Source organism: Emys orbicularis, chromosome 5 (genome assembly GCF_028017835.1).
Source record: "Emys orbicularis isolate rEmyOrb1 chromosome 5, rEmyOrb1.hap1, whole genome shotgun sequence".
Lineage (NCBI taxonomy): Eukaryota > Metazoa > Chordata > Testudines > Emydidae > Emys > Emys orbicularis.
The window spans coordinates 15,906,622-15,926,661 of NC_088687.1; the positions used below are offsets into that span (position 1 = coordinate 15,906,622).

At 43.1% G+C, this 20,040-nt stretch overlaps 1 protein-coding gene across 1 annotated transcript in view; it reads left to right on the forward strand.

The window, feature by feature from the left end:
* The first annotated feature begins 1,271 nt into the window (after positions 1-1,271).
* The window catches only part of ANXA3 (annexin A3), a 41,245-nt gene continuing 22,476 nt past the window's right edge, over positions 1,272-20,040 (forward strand). Inside the window, exons 1-5 of the mRNA XM_065404991.1 lie at positions 1,272-1,343; positions 3,618-3,655; positions 17,434-17,521; positions 18,609-18,703; positions 19,434-19,547. Coding sequence (XP_065261063.1) covers positions 3,641-3,655; positions 17,434-17,521; positions 18,609-18,703; positions 19,434-19,547 — 312 coding nt within the window. The 5' untranslated portion in view covers positions 1,272-1,343; positions 3,618-3,640. The remainder of the gene's footprint in view (positions 1,344-3,617; positions 3,656-17,433; positions 17,522-18,608; positions 18,704-19,433; positions 19,548-20,040) is intronic.

The following is a 20,040-nucleotide window of genomic DNA, read 5'->3' on the forward strand; positions in this document are numbered from 1 at the left end:
ATTCGGGTAGCGTATGTCCCCGTTTCACATTAGCTCATCCTCACCGTGGCCACAGTTTACTAATCCTGGGCCCTCTGTTGGGTCCAACACAAGGGGGCAAAGTGCTGCAAAGGCGGCTGACCCCTTTCCCACAGCAAGGGGGACTCTCCATACAGCTAACATTGGCTGCCTGATCTGGTTCCTGGAAGGACCCGCCTACCCCATGGATAAATAAAGTCTTGCTGGCATATGATTTCACACTAGGGGCCTTGTCTCTGTCCCAGCCCAGCCCTCACTAACCCTCACTGGTGACTGTCCAGAATATTTTCCTCTGGGCTCCCAACTGGATGACGCTAAAGTTGGTTCCTTTTATTCACAGTCCCTTATTTCCCTTTTTTAATTCAAAGGCACACACATTTTTGAAATATTCAGTGTAAGTTTACAATTTTAGAAAGCTCCCCAAAACAAATTAAGTTTATAAGCTATATAGTCATGGCTTTAAAAATACAATTTTATGAGCTGCAGGAGAGAATCCAATCCCAAATGGTGGGATTACCTCTGAATTTGATTAAGCAAAAGATTTGAGGACATATAAATGACAAAATACTTCTCAAGACACCCCAGGTGACGTGCTCCTGCCACCACTGCACCTTTCTGAAATAGCTGGGACATGCCACTCCCCAAACCAAAGCTTTATAGCTGCAGAATATTCTGCCACACATCACCCACCCACCCCGCCTTCTAATCTGCAAATGGTGCTTGCATCACGTAGTGGGCTGTGACTGGCCAGGGTGACAAAAGACTTCTTAGCCCAGTCGCTGCCAACTGTTGCACCCACCCTTCCACGCTGCACTTTCTTTGTGAGTGATCACACCATGAACCTCCACAGAGCAACCAAACCCCAACATTTCAATCAATTTGTTGCCAGTGCAGCTGTGGGGTTTTCACAGCCATTCTATTCACAAATGCAGAAGAGAGAGAAAATCTGCCTTGGCTTTAGGCCATCTAAAGGGGGGGGGGTGAAAATGACTCAATTCAACACAGCTGTGTTCAATTTTGTTAGAAAGGTTACAAATATATTTAAGTTCAGCTTCACCCCCTTGCCCAGGGACTGCAAGAAGGAGAGAGCAAGTGCCCTAAGAATGGAGGCGGCTGGAAGGAAGCAGCCCTGGGAACAAGAGCAAGAGCCAGGAACGGGAGCTGCTGGGATGGGGTGGAGCAGTGGGGCGGGTTTTCCACCTACCCTGGCTGGGCAGGTGGAGCCTGCGCTGGGGGCGGGTCAGGGCGGCGCCCGCTCCTCTCTCTCCTGCTCCGGGCGCCGTTTGCAGCTGCTCTCGCCGCGGGTGGTTTGCGGGGACTTCCAGGTACGTGTCTCCGGGGGGCTGAGCCCGCCTCGGGCTGCCCCAGGGGCCGCTCGCCTTCCCCGCTGTGTCAGGCGCTGCCGAAGATTGGGGTGGGGGGAGCGACTGCACTTTCCCTGCAGAGCTGCCCCAGGCCCCGTAGACGCTGCTCGGTTCCCGCTGCGTGGGGGGAGTTTATGGGTCTCCGCCCCTGTCCCGTCCCAGTCCGCTTGCACCAGCGGGTGAGAGTGAAATCTGTGCCGGGGGGCAGCCGATGAGCCCCCCCTGAACTTCGGAAGTGTTTGGGGGAAAGCCAAGCCACACCCCTGCCTTTACAGAGCCCGAGATTTGAACCCACTGCTGGCCTAAATTAAACCTTATTCACCAGGTGTAGGTGTTTGTGTACTACGTGTCCTTAACCCTCTCTTGGATAGCCTTCAGGGGTTCTCAGATCTGTTAACATCTTCCCTTCTGGGCCACATACCTTCTCATTGGCAAGTGAATGGCAGCTCAGCAATTATGTACATGGAACAATATGAAGGGAGTGTTTTAATATGTATTTTAGCTTTTTTAATATGACCAGGGAGCTGGAAACAAGGAGGAACAGCCAATGCTTTGTGATCAACCAGTTGGTCATAGATTACCACCAAGTGTTCTGTAAATTTAGGCCCCAAACCCACAAGTAGCTTTGGAACCCCTGGACTATTCAGTTTCATTTTCAGGGCTAGCTTGCACAGCCTTGGTGTGTGGGACTTGCAAACACTGAAAGAGAAATACTTCCTGAATGCATTTGTAGTAACAGTAGATTTTATTTTTTTAAATCCAGTTTTTAAAATAAAACCTACATTGAGGAAACAAGCTGCCTGACAGTGCTCTTTTAAAGAAACTGATTAAAAACAGGATTTGGCATAGTGGAGGTGATCCTTCATGTGGGATTCACTGAATTTAACTGATCGCATTTGTCATTTGGTTTTCTGATGCTTGATAGTAGACTAATGTGTGACGGGATGGATCACTTGATGATTACCTGTTCTGTTCATTCCCTCTGGGGCACCTGGCATTGGCCACTGTCGGCAGACAGGATACTGGGCTAGATGGACCTTTGGTCTGACCCAGTATGGCCGTTCTTACGACCAAAAGGGTCCAAGGATTCCAGCCAGTAGCTGGACAAGGCTAAAATCCACTGGCTTTGAGAAAAATATGCAGTCTTAAGTAAATATAGACCAGACTTATTTATAAGAAACTTCAACTTCATATCTTTAAACTACAAAATTAAGTCATAAAAATCTCAAACTTCTTCTTGGGGTGATGCAGAATCTTGGAGGAACCTAGAAATGCCCAAAGAAAAGATGAAAAGGTTGTTACGCTCTCCTGTGTGTGAATGGAATTTTACTGTAGGATGAAATAAGTGTGGTGAAAGAAACGGATATGTTTCGGCATTAGTCATGTGTATCTGAAGCAATATAAACAAACCAATGAACAAACTCAAAATTCCTATTAGAGTGAGGAACCAGTTAACTTAGGACTGAGTCCTGCAATCTTTACTCATGAGTAATTCTCCTGTAAGAAGTGCCATTGAAATCAATGGGGTTGTTCAGAAAGGTAAAGCTGTAAGGGGAAAGGACCCAAGATGTGTAACTCATTTCAAAAGATAGTCCACGTCCTGTCATCATAAAATGTTCCTGCCAATGGAGGTTACAGACTGTTTTGATTCAGAGCGCCAGGATTCAGTTAAGCCACTTTGAATCTAATTCAGCAAAGAAAACTCAGTTTGCAGGAGGAGGTGAAATCAGAGTTAATAAACCTGGCTATCCCAGTCAGGGTAGAAAGTGGTGGACAAGTGCACAAACCAGATCTGATAAGGGTGCGGGGAGGGAGAGGAGAGTCTGCCAACTGTTAAGACACTTTTCCAGATTTTTGTTTTTATAATATCAGGAAAGGCGGGAGGATTTCTTTTAAACAAAACATTGAGCTGAGCGAGTATGTTTAAATAGTATGTCTGCCAAATGGAAAAATCCATATAAGGTTCTGTCTTCAGACTCCAAAACTCTGTATTGTATTTGTGCTCTGACAGCATATAAAGTATGATCCAAAACTAACCGAGCTTTATAGTTTCCTGAGACTTTAGCTTATTTATTTTAATCCTTATAAACTTTTACCTTCGCTCTCAGTAAAAGGTGCTTTAAAAAATATTCTGCCATGTTGTGTTTAAACATTGGAAGGTTGATAACTTTGTTTTTATCAGTAAATATAAATTAGCACAATGTCTTATTCTATTAATATCTGATTGTTTTTCAGGTTTTCAGTGAAACGATCAAATCATGGCATCCGTTTGGGTGAGTTTAAAAAAAAAAAAAAAAATTCTTAAAGATAACTTCTGGAAAGTCCTGTGATTTTTATTTCCCCTAAAAGTGAGGCAAACCTTCCACAAAAAGAGTATCACTGTGGAAAAGAAACAAGATCAAACTTTTTCAAACACAGATGTTTCTCACTTCTAATGATCGCTAGAAGGTCAGTTAGAGCTTCTGGATATTTGTTGCTTTTGAAAAACAGGCCCGTTTCTATAGGCACCTAAATATGGATTTAGGATCCTACTTTAGGACCCCTATTTTTGAAAATCTTGGCCTAGATGCACACGTCACCTTTTTGATTTGTTTCCAGATCTGACACCCAGCACCCTTGAGAAATAGCTGTGAGGTGAAAGAACTCCCTCTTTTCCTTACAGAAGTATCCCTCTGTGCTTTTATGGATGTGTAAAATAAATGCTGAGGAAGCTTGGGAAAGGAAGTCTGCCTGGGAACTGTTTGGTGCAGATGATTGGGAATTAAGATTTCTGAGGTTCTGTTCAAGTCTTCCATTGACCCTGTTTGAATTTAAGCAAGTCTTACTTTCTAGTGTGCTTTGAATATAGGAACAATGGAAAGGTATCTCCATTTCTATAAACGTCATACACTATACACTTTCGCCTCATACAATACTTAGCTTTATCTACCCCAGGCCAGGTACTTGAAACTTTCTGATTAGCCTTGACAGGAACCAACTGGGTTGCTATTCTGTCCTGGAACAGCCCTGAATCAGTTTTAAAAGATGCACGTAACCTTCTTCATCTGCACACTTTCTGAAGGGCCCTGAGTCCTTGCTTGGACCCCCTGGATTCAGTGACATGTGAAAGCTGTTGTGTTCAGGCATTTTTACTGGCTTGAGCATGAGAGCAACTACTCCCACAGGGCGACTTGATCTGGGAGGGAGAAGTGCTATGCCATTGAATTAATGGCAGATAGAATTGAGACACAGAACATTTTATTTTGTCCCACTTAGGGTACGTCTATACTTCCTGGTCCGGATGTAAGCGATCGATCTTCTGGGATCGATTTATCGCGTCTTGTCTAGACGCGATAAATCGATCCCGGATCGATCCCGGAAGTGCTTCCCGTCGACGCCGGTACTCCAGCTCAGCGAGAGGAGTACGCGGCATCGACGGGGGAGCCTGCCTGCAGCGTCTGGACCTGTGGTAAGTTCGGACTAAGGTACTTCGAATTCAGCTACGTTATTAACGTAGCTGAATTTGCGTACCTTAGTCCGAAGTGGGGGGTTAGTGTGGACCAGGCCTTAGAAACATTAAAACAATGTCCCAGTGGGTAGATTCATCTTACTGACCTAATGCAAGTGAACCCTGTTTGGAGACTACAGAGTTCTGTTTTATATAGATTCTTATACAGTCCTCTTCACTGTAAAGATCTGAACTCTGGTTCCTGCAGGTTTCCCTACTCCAGATGTACATAAATGACACAACTGTGCTGAAAGATGGCTGTAGAATAAGCTTTCAAACATAAATGGATTCGCTGTCTCATGCATGCCAGTGTTAGAAGAGCATATTGTATAATTGCAATACTAATCCAATGGCTGGAACTTAAGGCAAGACCAATTCAGACAGGAAATAAGGCATAAATTAACAGTGAGGGTAATTAAATTGTTCCAATGGTTACCATGGGATGTGGTAGATCCTTAAAAATTGTCAGTGATGAAATCACAATTTGATGTTTTTCCTAAAAGTTTTGCTCTCAAATAATTCCTAAGGCAGTTCTGTGGCCTGTTATACAGGAGATCAGACTAGATGATCACAACAGTCCCTTCTGGCCTTGGAATCTGTGACTCTAGCTGGAGGTGTGTTTCCGTTGACCAAGATGTCCTGGGAAGAGAACAATCAACTCCTACATCCTAGTCCTCCTCCTCCTTCAGTAAATATTGACCCAGAAGAAGGCTCCAAACAATGGCATGAAAAGCAAACAGAAAAGAAAAGCATGTTAGATGTGGATTTCAAAGCAAGGAAAATTGTTTCAGCCAGAAAACTGGGGGAGAAACGTTGAGTTAAGGGAAAGTATTTCTAAATATGTCTGCAATGAGGATGAGAAGTGCTTAACCACTTATTCAGAACTAAATAGAAATGGAAGTAAACCTGGTTGATGCCACTCTATGCGATGACCATTTGAAAGAGTATCAGAGGGGTAGCCGTGTTAGTCTGAATCTGTAAAAAGCAACAGAGGGTCCTGTGGCACCTTTAAGACTAACAGAAGTATTGGGAGCATAAGCTTTCGTGGGTAAGAACCTCACTTCTTCAGATGCAAGCCATCTGAAGAAGTGAGGTTCTTACCCACGAAAGCTTATGCTCCCAATACTTCTGTTAGTCTTAAAGGTGCCACAGGACCCTCTGTTGCTTTTCATTTGAAAGAGGTAATTACACACTGCAGTGTAAATGAAGTAAAATCCTCTAAACAGAAAACTAACAAGAAGGAGAGTGTTAAATTATGGCTTAAAAGGGTTGTATGATAAAAGTTGTTAAAACCAGACAGATTCTTTCTTTTTAAGATGTTATTAGGGGTAGTTATACAAAATGCTTCCAGCATCAAAAGAGCAGGATATATTTCTGGAGCTCTTCAGTCTCTGGGTATGAATCAACTCTGAAAATTCCTCCTCTGAAATTATACCACTTTTGTCTTTGTAGGCTCTTCATAAAAATATGAATTTTGGCTATTCCAAGCAAACTCTCTTCCTAAAGCTTTATGTAATATGACGAACCTGCCTACAGGGGTCATGAGGTAGCATTGCCTGTCTTTGAGATACTTCAGCTCTGTAGAGGACTTAATATCTCATAACCATTCACTGCTAGCTCACTATTGCATAACTAGACTAGAGCATTAATAGAGAGATGGTCCAAACCAAAATCCAGATTCAAACAGCTTGAGCTTTGGGAAAGTCCAGATCCAAACTTTAAGTCTGTCTTATTGCTAGTGATGAAATGTAGTTGTTTGGCCTGTGCAAAGGGGTGGCAGTCCAGTTCCAGCCTAGGTAATCGCATCACATGTGGAAGCCTCATTAGCACTCAACGGAGGCCAAAGATTTGTTAAAATGGTATTTAGTTTGTGGAGTAAAAATTGACTTCCATCTCCATGTCTCTCCATAGCAGCCAGTAGATCCTTTTGTCTTACCCTCGTCATCTGATGCAGCCTTCCCATCCCTCTGCACCTAACTGACTTCATGTCTGTCTTGAGATCCTCTTTCTTGTCTATGACCCTTTTTCTCCCTCCCCCATAGTCCTTTCTCTCATGAAACTAAGCCAGATCCCCATTCCCTGTCCTTCTGTTTTCAGGCTGATCATTTGTTCGTCCCATAACCCAGCATATGGATCAATGCTCCCTGTAGCATATGAAGTATTGCACCCTGCTGCATTTCTGATCATTTATCCTACAAACAATAGGTTCTTTTTATACTTTTGAGTATGAGAAATTTTATATGACCATTGTATGTACCTCTGTAGTAAGGTAGTGTCAAAGCATTGCATTGATGAATGATTTCTTGAGTACCTACGCAACTTCATGCGTCATGGAACAAAAGGAGATGGCATTGCCAGGAAAGGATTGGTGGGATAAGGGACGCTGAGGGACTACAGCTGGCAAAAGCAGACTTTAGGTTGAATAGGCGAGAGAATAGATTCATTTCCATGCCTACAGAGGTGGTCTCACCAAGACCGGGTTGAGGCAAGTTAGCAGTGCATGGGCAGGGAAGCTCATATTACTGCTGTGCATGCTGTACCTGTTCTGTGGATAAATAGAGGCCATCAGGCTCTAGGGAAATCAGTCTGGCACCATTAAATATTCAAATTAACTTTTGAGGAAGAAAGAGCTCCCAGAAGGGTGAGATTGCCAGACCTAATAAACGAGTCACAGGTGTGCAGTGACTCAGAATGCAGCTTGGAATGCATGGAAGGGAATGAGTTTGAGCCACTCCAGTCTGTTGCAATTCAGCAGTGGAGGTTTCTGCGAGAGTGGTTTTGAGCTTGGAGACAGCACCCGTTACTGGTGGTGCTTGCCCTGGACTTCACCTCTGACCATTTATCCATAGGGGTTATGTGGTGTGGGGGAGGCATTTAAAAACAATCTTCCAGGATGTTGGTTCTTCCAGGACCCCGACTGCTTTCCTCACAGTTTGAAATGGGTTGAATGAAGCTCATGGGACTTCATCCTGTTAACTGGAAAGTGGAGTGGAAGCATATTCTGGAAAAGGGCTGCTAACTGTTGTGATTTATTATCCCAGCTGGGATAATAAACAGCTGTGAGATCTCAAGGATAGACTGCTAGATGCCTTAGACGTCCCTAGCCCTAGAAGTCTTTAGGTCAGGTTGGGTTCAGAGCTCCTCCTTGCTTAACTCCCTTATCCTGGTGACCTTCAGCTATTTTCAATTCCATCTCTCTTGTCTCTCACCAGTTCTTAACACCGCTGCAGCCAGGTCTGTTCTCCTTTCTCAGCTCTGCTCAGCAGGCCTTCTCAGCTTGAATCAGGAACTGCCCTTCTCTGGAACTTGTTACTAGCTGCCCTCTGAGCCCCCACCTTGCACAGAGTGCAGAGTTGCTGTTGCGTTCTTTCAACAGCAGGTTCTTGCAACATGGATGTGTTTTGTCACAGCTATAAGTCCCCATGTTGCTGGTTTGCATTTCAAGTGTCCTTCTTGACGAGGATGGAGACCTTCTAAATAACAAGTATAACCTTTGAATGAAGGGAATACAGGGGAGTCGCATCTTTCGCGGGGGTTAGGTTCTGAAGTCCACGCATAAGGTGAAAATCGCATATAGTCAAACGCTCATTGAGTGGAATGGCGGGCGGAATCGCCCGCACTACAGGTACAGTATTTAAATTGTTTTCTCCTTTTTTTGTTTTGCCAAGCGCGTATAGTTAAAATTGCATAAGTTAAATGTGCCTATGATGCGACTCCACTGTAGTGCATATGAAATAAGGGAAAAGGTTGTGGAGTGGAAGGTTCTAAGACGTAAAGGATTAATGTTTGATTTAGGGCGTGGTAGAGTATTTACTGTGCAAAGAAAGCATGAGGCCTCAAGTGATTTCATCTCAAGTATGAACATTTGAGATTTGGCCTATTTCATGCATTCATTAAAAAAAGGTGGGGGGAGAGGGGGGTTTCTGGCTGGAGAAGGAAAGGTTCTAGAATCATTCGCTAATGTTACTGTCATACTTTGAGCCTAGTATTTTTCCTGATAAGAGGCAACATGTCTAATGTGAAGTACTCTCGGATCTCTTCAGTTGACATCTGTTAGCCTGTGGTGCTAATTCATTATTTCAAAACTATTTTGTTTTACCCTGACAGTTTTGCAATACCCCACGAATTCTCAGTTTTGCTGCATCAGAACTTTGGCAAATCTTCAACTGTGAGGAAATGCTACTTGAGGCAGAGTCAGTTACTTGTAAAATAGTCACTTTACAAGGTGTGGCTTCATCTGTCCCATTCACACTCCTGCCTTGTAATCCCAGGCTAGTGAGTCTGGTTAACCTTCTGGTTTACCATATGCCCCCCCCCCCCCCCCCCCCACACACACACACTCTGTTGCTGGAAAAAACAGATTGTAGATTCCATACTTGGCTACAATTTTTCAACCATCTTTCTCTTTATTAAAATAAATTGAGATTGGTATAACATCAGACGCTTATGAAACTTGAACACAGGAATTGCCAAACTGGGTCAGCCTGGAGTCCAGTGTCCTGTCTCTGAGGGAAGGTCTATACTTAAAAACACTGCATTGGCACAGCTGGAGCACTTAAATGAAGGCATTCCTACGCCAACAGGGGAGAGTTCTCCCATCAGCATAGTTAATCCACCTCCCTGAGAGGCAGTACTGTAACTGTCAATGGGAGAAGCTCTCCTGTCAACATAGCATGCTCCACACAGGCAGTTAGGTCGGTATAACTTTGTCGCTCATGGGGTGTGGATTTTTCACCATATAGGTAGACCAGTGTAGACCACACCTGAGTCTCGGTGTTCAGTGTGTTAGGTGAAGATGCAAGAAGCCCCATAAAGGACAATTATGGACAGTTTTCCAGCTCTGGATGTCTTAGCCAGCCATGCAAATTGACCAAATAACTACCAAGGCTGTAAAGATAGGAGCTGGTTCTATAGCAACTTTCCCACCTGCTCTCAAAATGCTGAAAGTGAGATGATTTAATTAATTTTTTTTTAAGGTTTATTCCTGTAGCAGGCTGGACTGACACATTTATAGTCTACAGCAGTAGCTTATGTGATTAAACTTTAGAAATAAACAAGAATATTTGTCTGGAATTTTTTTTTGCCAGGATAAACTAGTGAAAGATGCAAAACTAAAGTGATTTTGGTAGCAAAAATAATTCGAACTCTTGAAATTCAATGACCGATTCAACCTGAACTTATCTCACTGTTAGAAGCACTGCCCTCTATGCCTCCTCTAGTCTGGACGTCTATTCTGCATGATTAGGCGCTCTCCCTGCAATTGATAGCACCTGGGTACCATTGCACCCACCCAGAGCCCCACAGAAGTCAGTGACTCCATGTGGGTGCAGCAATCCACCTATGCACCGGTGCTCTGGAGAGTAGACTTTTGCTAATTCACACACACAACTGGGAGACCCATTACCAAGTAAGTGAGCAAACAATTTTTAAAAATGGGGTATTGAATCACAAAATGGACTTCATTTCTTTTATCACCATTTTCTCTCAAGTCTAAGTTTTTGGTACATCATAGTATAGGGTTACCATACGTCCGTTTTTTCCCGGACATGTCCGGCTTTTCGGCAATCAAACCCCCGTCCGGGGGGAATTGCCAAAAAGCCGAACATGTCCGGGAAAAATGCCGGCCGGGCACTTCCCCTCCCATGGCGGCTCTGCTCCTCCCCTGACTCTTCGGCTCTGTTTAAGAGCCGAGCGCTACGGGCTTTGGGCAGCCCCCATGCCTCCGGACCCTGCGCCGCCGGAGCCCGGGAGGGGAAGTGCCTGGCCGGGGGCGTAGGGTCCGGAGGCATGGGGGCTGCCCGAAGCCCGAGCGCTACCGGCTTCACGGTTTGCCGGGCAGCCTCCAGACCCTGCGCCCCTGGCTGGGCGCTTCCCCTCCCGGGCTCCGCTGCGCTGGGGAAGCGCCAGCCGGGGGCGCAGGGTCTGGGGGCTGCCCGGCAAACTGTGAAGCCGGTAGCGCTCGGGCAGCCCTTTTCGCGTGGCTGGGAGTGGGAGGGAGGAGGGGGCGGGGAAGGGGCGGGGCTGGGGGTGGGAAATGGGCAGGACCAGGGCCCTGTGGAGGGTCCTTTTTTTTTATTTGTTATATATGGTAACCCTATCATAGTATACTGGTAAACATTACCACAGTTTATTTTCTAAGATTTCACTAATTTTTAGGAGATCCTACAACCCTTGCCTTTTAATGTAATGCAGCAACTTTTTTGAATTGGTTTTAATTGGGTTTTTTCACCCATGAGTATCATTGACTCTGTAGAGGAGATATTAAAAAAGCGCTTAAAGGTACATCCACACTGCAGTCAGAGGCTACCAATAGCAGCATGAGCTAGTCCAGTCTCTGGCAGGCTTGTATTTGAGCAGCAGCTGGCACTGCTATGGCTTCATTTCTGTTGGAACCCGAACTAGCGAGAGATTTAAGCTAGCTGAGGTATGTCTACACATGCTGAAATCACACCTCTGATTGCACTGAAGACGTACCCTAAATGAGTTAGGCGCAGAAGTCCCATTCACTGCAGTGGGACTTCTGCTCCTAACTCACTTAAATACTTTTTAAAATCCTGCCCCCTGGTTTTATCTTTATCATTCATAGGTATTCCTAGCCAAAATCTGATTGGTTTTTTGGGGTGCTTAATCTGCTTGTAGGCAGATGGCTTTCTTGTTTTGTTTGTTTATTGAGGGAGAGGAAGGGATGAGGAAGAGAAACTTGGCTCGGCACTGCAGTCTGCATGCAAAGAAAAAGTCCCACTGAAGCCAAAAGAAGTTTTGCCTGGGTATGGGATGCAAGATCACACCCATTTGGTTACTTCCCTTGATTTAGTTTCTGCCTGCATTCAACTATGCTTTCTCAAGACAAGCAGAGGGTTATCTGAATAAAGTGGATGTGTGCTAAAAATATCCCAAAGACAGTCTCTAACTGTGCACTGCTACACTGGCAAGGCAATGTTGGTGGGAACAATCTCAGGAATGTGCTAGCCACGTATACTTACTGTTTCTGTCAATGCTTTGAGCCCAAACATGTCCAGAACAGTGGAACAGATAGGAGTTCAGAATCAGGACAATGCACATTTTTTTTAAATGATGTAACTAAGTCAACATTCCTGAAAGACTGAGGTCATAGCCTGTTTGCTTTTTTTTCCCTCCACACCCACAAGGATATATCCCTGTTTCCCCATTTAAATAACTTGAATACAAGCAGGGCAAGAAAATTAAATAGGATTCTGGTTATGGATTTCCTGTCTTGTATAGCTGATCTGTGCGTTTTTCAATTCTTGTCCAGTTTCTTCCCAAGATTATTCACTAGCACTGCCTTACAGTAACCCTTCAGTGGGAGGAACTGAAATATCCTTGATCCAGTGATCTTTCAGCAGATGGCCATTAGCTTTTCTAGTTCATTTTATTCGTTGCATTACAAGTGTGTCTACAGACTGCAGCTGAGACCAGGGGCCTGTTCTGCTAGGCTCTGTACAAAGTCCCAGCCACAGAGTTTACAATCTAAATAGCCAGGTCAATTATGTTGACTAATCAGATACAGCTGGGAAGGGGATAAGTCTTGCCTATAAAGTGTGTGTGGAGCTGGAGCTGCAGTACAGGAAGGGACAGTCTCCTGCAATAGACACTGGAGGAAAAACTCCAGGTAGGAAGCCTTGAGAGTTGTGGCTGGGTAGAACCCCCGCTGGAAGTTGTGATTTTTTTTTTATTTTGTGAGTTTGATTGTTTGGACAACAAATGGAGCCTGGAGGTAAGGGCTGAAGACTAATTTGGGTGTGACTGATAATTCGTCTGGTTGGTGAGGAAAGTTGCCAGCTTCCATGCCAATTGTGAGAGAGCACCAAAAAGTGGGGGAGAGACCGTGTTGGTATTGCCATTTTTATAGATGTAGGGAGTTGAAGCACAGAGGAGCTAAGTGACTTGGCCAAGTCATCACAGGAAGTTTGTGGCAGATGGAAATTAAAAACAGACCTTCTGAATCCCAGTCCAGTGTCTTCATATACAAGGCCACGCTTTCTTTAAATTATAAACCTATGCTGGCAGAAATGGAGATGGCTGACCAATGTCTGTTTCCCTGCTTAGTGTATCAACGTAGATACATGTTGGGCCAAATTCATTGACTGGTGCGCTTACATGGGAGAGAATTTGGCCCTTTGTGCCTTCTGTGTACAATGGGTTTAGGATGCTTACTTTTATCTCCATTCAGTTGAACTCTGCTGAATCTCACTACTTAGCAATATTTTTCTATTTTTAAACTGACTGCTAGTTAATATTTGGATTTCAATTTTATTGAATCCCCCTCTGCTGCACACACCCTTCCCCTCCCCCCGCCCTCCCAAATAAAGCTAGAATGGGGTGGGGAGAAGACCAAACAAAAAGGGAATCAGAGGGAAGAGGAGAGCAACATCTTAGTTTCCTTCTGCTAGGAGTTAATCAAAGATTTTTGTTGTTGTTGTTGTTTGTTGTTTGGTTTTTTTACAAAGTTAGACCAAAAGCTTTTCACTTTTTGTCTAAGGTGCCTCTGCTCCAAAACGTTACCCGCTCTTTAGCGGTCAGGTCAGCCAAGTGGCAGTGCCAAGCCTATATCCCTGGAGGCAGTCTGCTCTTCCATCCAAGAAGGATGAGTTTAGCTACAAGCACTTGAGAAAGCTTTAAGTTCTTTAAGACTTAAATCCAAAGAAGTGTTTCATGGACTATGTTACCAAAGTCCCTTGTCAGACTGTATTTTGTTGCCCTTTTCTGCAAACATTGATCAGATAATGTCATTTACCAGGTTTAGTTAGTTAATGTGCCTAATCTCAGGCTAGTTACCAGTGGAAATGCACAATGCTTGACAATCTCAGCAGAGACCCCCCTACGATAGAGTGGGCATGGAGACTGAGCTCTGTCTCCAACCTGGCTCAGGGACAGGGTTGAGGAACACTGTTGGAGCAGTGCAAGGAAGCTGGCATTCTGTGTCAGTCTGAGACTGAATATTTAGAACTACAAAATCTTACCGCTGCTGTTGTTTCAAAGTACATCTTTCCTGTTTATGTATTTCATTAAGGTAGCCACTGTGGACAGTATTTTTGTCAGCAGGCAATAATTCACAAGATGTACATTAGTTGGGGAATAACTTGCTTGTTTGACATGTGTTCGCCAAGAAGTGCTATTAACTTTTGTGGGAACAAGGTGTGGAGAAGGAGTCCATGATGAAGGCAGTTGCGCAATAATGTTGCAGCATATCCTGGTATTAAACAATACTCCAGGACTTGCCCAACAGCCTATATGGGGAAGCTTACTGCTATAACGTTTAAACCTGAGGAAGTTTCAGCTTTAGATCTGTATCTAAACTAATGTTAACACTTGTCTTTAATTCTGTAATTATCTATAGCAATCCTTTTAAGTGTAGCGGCACTTGGTTAATCATAACCCCCCCCCCCCCATGTGTTACTTCGGGGGGGGGGGAGGCAAACTTCAAAAGTGTTCAGCTTGCAAAGTTTCCTAATACAGGGTGATCGTTGTGCTCCATTGTTAGTAAAGACAAAATCAAGTGTCTATGAAAACAATGTTAAACACTTCAGGAAATTAAAATCAAACTGTCATACAACTCAATGGAGCCTGTATTACGATGTGAGAGAGGGGAAAAATCAGGTCAGTGTCAATCTAGGGAGAGAAGAGATTTGAAGGTAAGTAAAACTGTCTCTGTATGTAACAACATACACTGTAAAAACAGAGTGAAAACTTCACGGAGCAGCATCTTGTGGGATTTTTACTTGTCATTGTTTGCAATGCCCACCTGAAAGCTTGAAAATAAAATTTTTCATTGAGTTTGTAACATCCAGTTAGCAAATACATTTTGGTTTGTTTCTAATGTTACCTAAAATCAACAGTGTAGCACTTCTCATTTACCTCCTTGTAATTGACATGAGGTCTATGACAGATGTGGCAATTTCTTGCCATATCTTTGTGAGATCTTATTGAATTAAGTTTAAATAGCTTTGGAGTCCGCTGGATTTTAAATGCGAAGTTAATGTATTGTGAGAATGTGTAAACTCTCTAGGAGGGAGATGTGCCCAGTGTAAACTCTGGGAAGTGTTAAGCTTCAGAAGTCTATTTCAAACAATGTGCCAGACAAGAAGGAACTCTTGGGACAAAGTTGTGAGTTTCCTAAGAAATACTGAGGGGAGATGAATGCAAAGTCCCACCTTCTGAAGCTATCCCTGAGGAGAGAATCAGTCTGACTGATACAGGGTCTCTGAAGATCAAAGACCCCAAGCATATAAAGGAAAGGTTAACTTATGCATAAGTGTGCTTGTTCAGAGCTAAGGCAGTTATGAATTTCCTTCAGTTTGAAGGACTGATCATCTACCAGAGCGCTTGTTTTAATGTGTTCTCTGTAATGCTTTCACCTTAAGAATAAATCTGCTTGCGGCGAAAGGGCTGTGCGGTAACTTATAACTGTGGGCAATTAGGCTGTTTACGTTGTCCTCCGTGGCTGTAAAGTGCAGATGCAGGCCTGTGTAGGCAGTCTGACGTGTTAGAAAACACGGTGCAGGCTGCACAATTCCTTGCCTTCAAAAACCCTGATCAGGAGGAAGAGACACAGGTGTCTGCCCAAGAAAGGTGAGGGCTGATGAGCCAGGAGTCTCAAGCAGGTGCCCTTGCTGGACCATGAGGGGGGGACACAGGTGCAGTTTCCCAGAGCTGTGACACTGTCTGTGTAGCCTTGGAAATAACTCTAACTGTGAGCTTCTTTTGCAGCAGCAGTGTCATGTCTCTGTGCAATGATATGTGGCTTTAATCTTTCTGTGGCCAGTGGCTCTTAACTTTAATAAGATCATTAACATGCATAGTCCTTTGTACCAGGTTTCAGTAACTTCAGAGTTGAGGCTTAAACCAAACTATTAACTGAATTATTTTAATATAAAGGTTTGTGCTAAGGCACTGAGTGGCCTAGCTAGAGTGAGAAGGGGAGGGGGTGTAAAGTTTTTCAACATCTGTGGATTTACTTGAGTCCTGACCTGTGCAACCCCTTCTGTTTCCATCCTGGACTTCTCTTGAGGAGTGACTGCTAACCATACTGTGGTGTGATACGTTAGTGATGTGTACACGTGCAAACAAATCTTTGAATGTTGCCACTGATTGCGGTGGTGCCATTTTTGGGGTGCCCAGTTTGCTACACCAAGGGCCTGAATCTCATTAGATGAACTACATGCAGCTCCCATAGAGTTCAGCTGGATTTGTGGTTGCTCATCACTTCTGAAGATCAAGCCTAGGGTGGTTCAGGTTGGTCCCCATCAAAAAATGGACATGAAATTGACACATCCAAAATCAGGTTCCACTTTGAGAAATTTTGGCTATCCCAGCTAAGATGAAAGTATCAAACTCGCTTTCCCTTTTATCCCCCAGCAGTTGAACTTAGGTCATTTTATGTGAACCACTACCCTAATGCACCATCCACCAATGAGTCAATAACCCTTTTACTTCAGATACATTTTGCTGATAATATCCTGCACAACTTGGGTGTAGTGGGGAAAGAGGATTATATTGTTTATATAAAGCAGTGTTTGTACCTTTCTCTAACAATGTAGAAGCTCTTTGATCAAAAGCCTGAATTATTAAAAAAATGTAGCTGATGTCCATTGTGAATTAGATCTATTTAACCATAAATTGTATTCAGCAACACTACGCATATCCAATTACTTTTCCCTATTACCACCCAGACCTAATTTTGCTTGCTTTAAAAATTATCATCTTCCCTCCGGCACATTGGTGTTTACGGGGAAAGCAGTGCCATTATGATTGAGATTAAGGTAACTTGCATTGCTGTAATCTGATTATTTTTGTTTGAAATTTATATTCCAGTCATACCCAGAGGCCCCACTGAAAGTTATTTCAATATTTAGAATTTCAAGCCCGTGCATTTGCCATTTCCCCTGTGTGTCCATGCCAGAGCTAGAATTTTCCTTCAATTTAATACAAAAAGGGTTATCCTGGCATGAAACTCTCCCTAATTTAAAAAAAAAAAGGGGGGGGGGAGAGGGAGGACAAATCTCCCCATCACTAATCAAGACTGAATACTTCAAAAAGCCTGTGAACAGGGGATATATTGGCACCAACCTTCCTGGTGAATCTGCCAAAAATGAATGTTTTGCTACAGAAATACATTTGAAAAAACAAATGTCAACATGGCTTAATCATTGTGCATCTGTAACCCACTGGTGAGTATGTATTCTCATATCCCCAGAGGATATGAAAGGTTACAGTCCCCAGCTACAGCATCTGGACTCTTTGAGCTGCTGCAGCTTGCGTTATGCTTTTTGAACTAAGGACCTATGGAGCTATCTACCCATTTTATGGATGGGGAAACTGAGGCAAGGTTGCATAAGGCCAGTGAGAGTTGATATCAGAGCTGTGGGAAATTAAAATGTGGGAAATCTACACTCCCAGCCCTGAGCTCAATTAAATTTTAAACACTAGTTTATTGTTGCCATGGTGAAAATATGAAGCAGATGGAAACAGTTTCCATCTTTGAACCTAAAACTCTTTGGGGATTTTTGTTGCTGTTAGATCTCAAAATGTTGTTTTGATCTCTAGGTTGGAAGCAGAGGAACCATTCGAGATTACACAGGATTTAATGCTTCCAAGGATGCCGAAACTGTTCGGAAGGCAATCAGCGGAATTGGTAAATATGCATCTAAGTTTCACTCCTATATTGTTACAGAAAAGCAGATATGGTATTCTGTGTGTTGGGCTTAGCACAAAAATGCTGGAATTCTGTGTGCCATAAAAACGGCCATACTGGGTCAGACCAATGGTTCATCTAGCCCAGTTTCCTGTCTTCTGACAGTGGCCAATGCCAGGTGCTTGAGAGAGAACAAACAGAACAGGTGATCATCAAGTGATACATCCTCTGTCATCTACTTCTGGCTTTCAGAGGCTAGGGATGCCCAGATCGTGGGATTGCATCCCTGGCCATCTTGGCTAATAGTCATTGAACTTACCTAATTCTTTTTTGAACCCTGTTATACTATTAGCCTTCACAATCTCCCCTGGCAACGAGTTCCACAGGTTGACTGAAATATTTCCTTCTGTTTGTTTTAAACATGCTGAATATTAATTTCGTTGGGTGAAGCTTAAATATTTCCTTATTCACTTTCTTCACAAGAGTCATGGTTTTATAGACGTCTATCATATCCCCTCTTAGTCGTCTTTTTCCAGACGAGACGTCCCAGTCTCTTTAATCTCTCTCCTCATACAGAAGCTGTTCTATACCCTTAATCATTTTTGCTGCCCTTCTCTGTACCTTTTCCAATTCTAATACATCTCCTTTTTGAGATGGGGTGGCCAGATCTGCACACAGTATTCAAGGTGTAACGCCTCAATGCAATCAGTAACTATGATGATTGTGCAAGGTCACACTTTTGACAAGGGGGGGGGGGTACTACAACCACCTGAAACCCCCTGACACTAAGATAATATCTGCCTAAGTCTAATCTCCATTTGAAGGTATCTTTGCCATTCTCATTTTCTGTTTGCTTTCAGCAAGTGTTCATGATGGAGATAGCTTCAGAACAAATTGACAAATCAGCAAGGACAACTTGGTTACTAAAATGCTTCCTTGCTGAAGTACAAAAGTGAATAATAGCTTCGTTTCCCAGTGAATTAAAACTAGTTTGAATAACTCGTTTTAGTTTCAGTGCATTAGGAGTTTTGTTGGGTTGTGTAAAACTGGGAGTTGAACAACCCTGAGTAAAATGATTTTCTTTCAGGGACGGATGAGAAAACACTGATCAACATCCTCACTTTGAGATCAAATGCTCAGCGGCAGCTGATTGCTAAGGAGTACAGGGCAGCTTCAGGAAAGGTACAGCTTGGGGAGGATAGCTGACAGTAAAAATATTATCCTGTAGCATCTTCATTATGCAAAACTAACCTGTATATGCACAAACCCTAACCGATCTTGATTGAGACAGGATATGAGAAATTAGTGCATCTAAGTAACTCCATTTGAATTTATAGCCAGCTCTGAGAACAGAGAAGGAATGCTTTGATTAAGGAAAAAACTAACTCTACAAACTGTTTTCAGTGAACCATGAAGCATGCCCTAAACAAGGGGAACCAAACCAATGCTACTGTTGCAGTGTGGACTAGGCACGGTAAATAAAGTAACGCTTACCATTTATTTTTGGGAAGATGACCAATGAGAAGGCTGGGAGTTAAAAGGCCCCTTTTCCAGCATCTGCAGTTACCTTTTACTGGACCAACTAACAAAGTAATCTGATTCTCTGCCTTCTCCACTTGAGAATCAGTATCTACATTTCTGTGATTTTTTTTTTTTTTAAGACCTACAGTGGGCTGACCTTAATTTTGAAAGGGGCCTACTCAGAGTGGAATTAGCTTTCTAAATAATAGTCGTTTTTGGGAAGGAAACATCAAAAAGCAACACAGCCATGAGCAAGATGCTTCTGAAAGTAGAAGTGATTGAGGAGAAGGAGGGTGGAATTATTCCAGTAGCAACAACTAAACTGCCATTTCATCTGGAAATAATGTGATCTGTGCAAGCTAATCATCCTGGGTCTTCCCTGTTGGTTTAGGACCTGAAAGATGACTTGAAGAGTGATCTCTCGGGCAATCTGGAGCGTATTATGGTTGCACTTGTAACACCACCAGCTGTGTTCGATGCTAAACAGCTTAAGAAATCCATGAAAGTAAGTCTGCAAGCAAATTTTTCATTCTTTTGATTTAGAGCCAGTTTGAAAAAAGGTAAATATATTTTGAAAAAAACGTTCAAAGGAAATGAAAATACTTTTTGTTTAAAATTTTCCATTACATTTTTTTCCCCCCAAATGAAAAGATATATTTAGTTTCAGTAGGGAGAGGAAAAATACTAAAACTTCTTTTTACTTTGGGGAGGGGGAAATGTATTGGGGTGGGGAAGTCAGGGTTCCACACATCTGAAATGACCTCTTTCAAAATATTTCAAAAAAGTTTAATTGGAAAACAATGACAAAAAGTGACCAGAACCAAATTTTCACTGAAATTTTTGTTTTGGTCAAAATGGAATCTTGTTAAAACAAAGGTGAAATTGTTCATCTATCTCTACTCCTTAGTGTTATGCAAAATATCAGGGTGATGGAAAAATTAGTCCATTTTTCAGATAGCGTATTGGTGGGCTATGACACTTTTCTAGTGCTTTAGTTA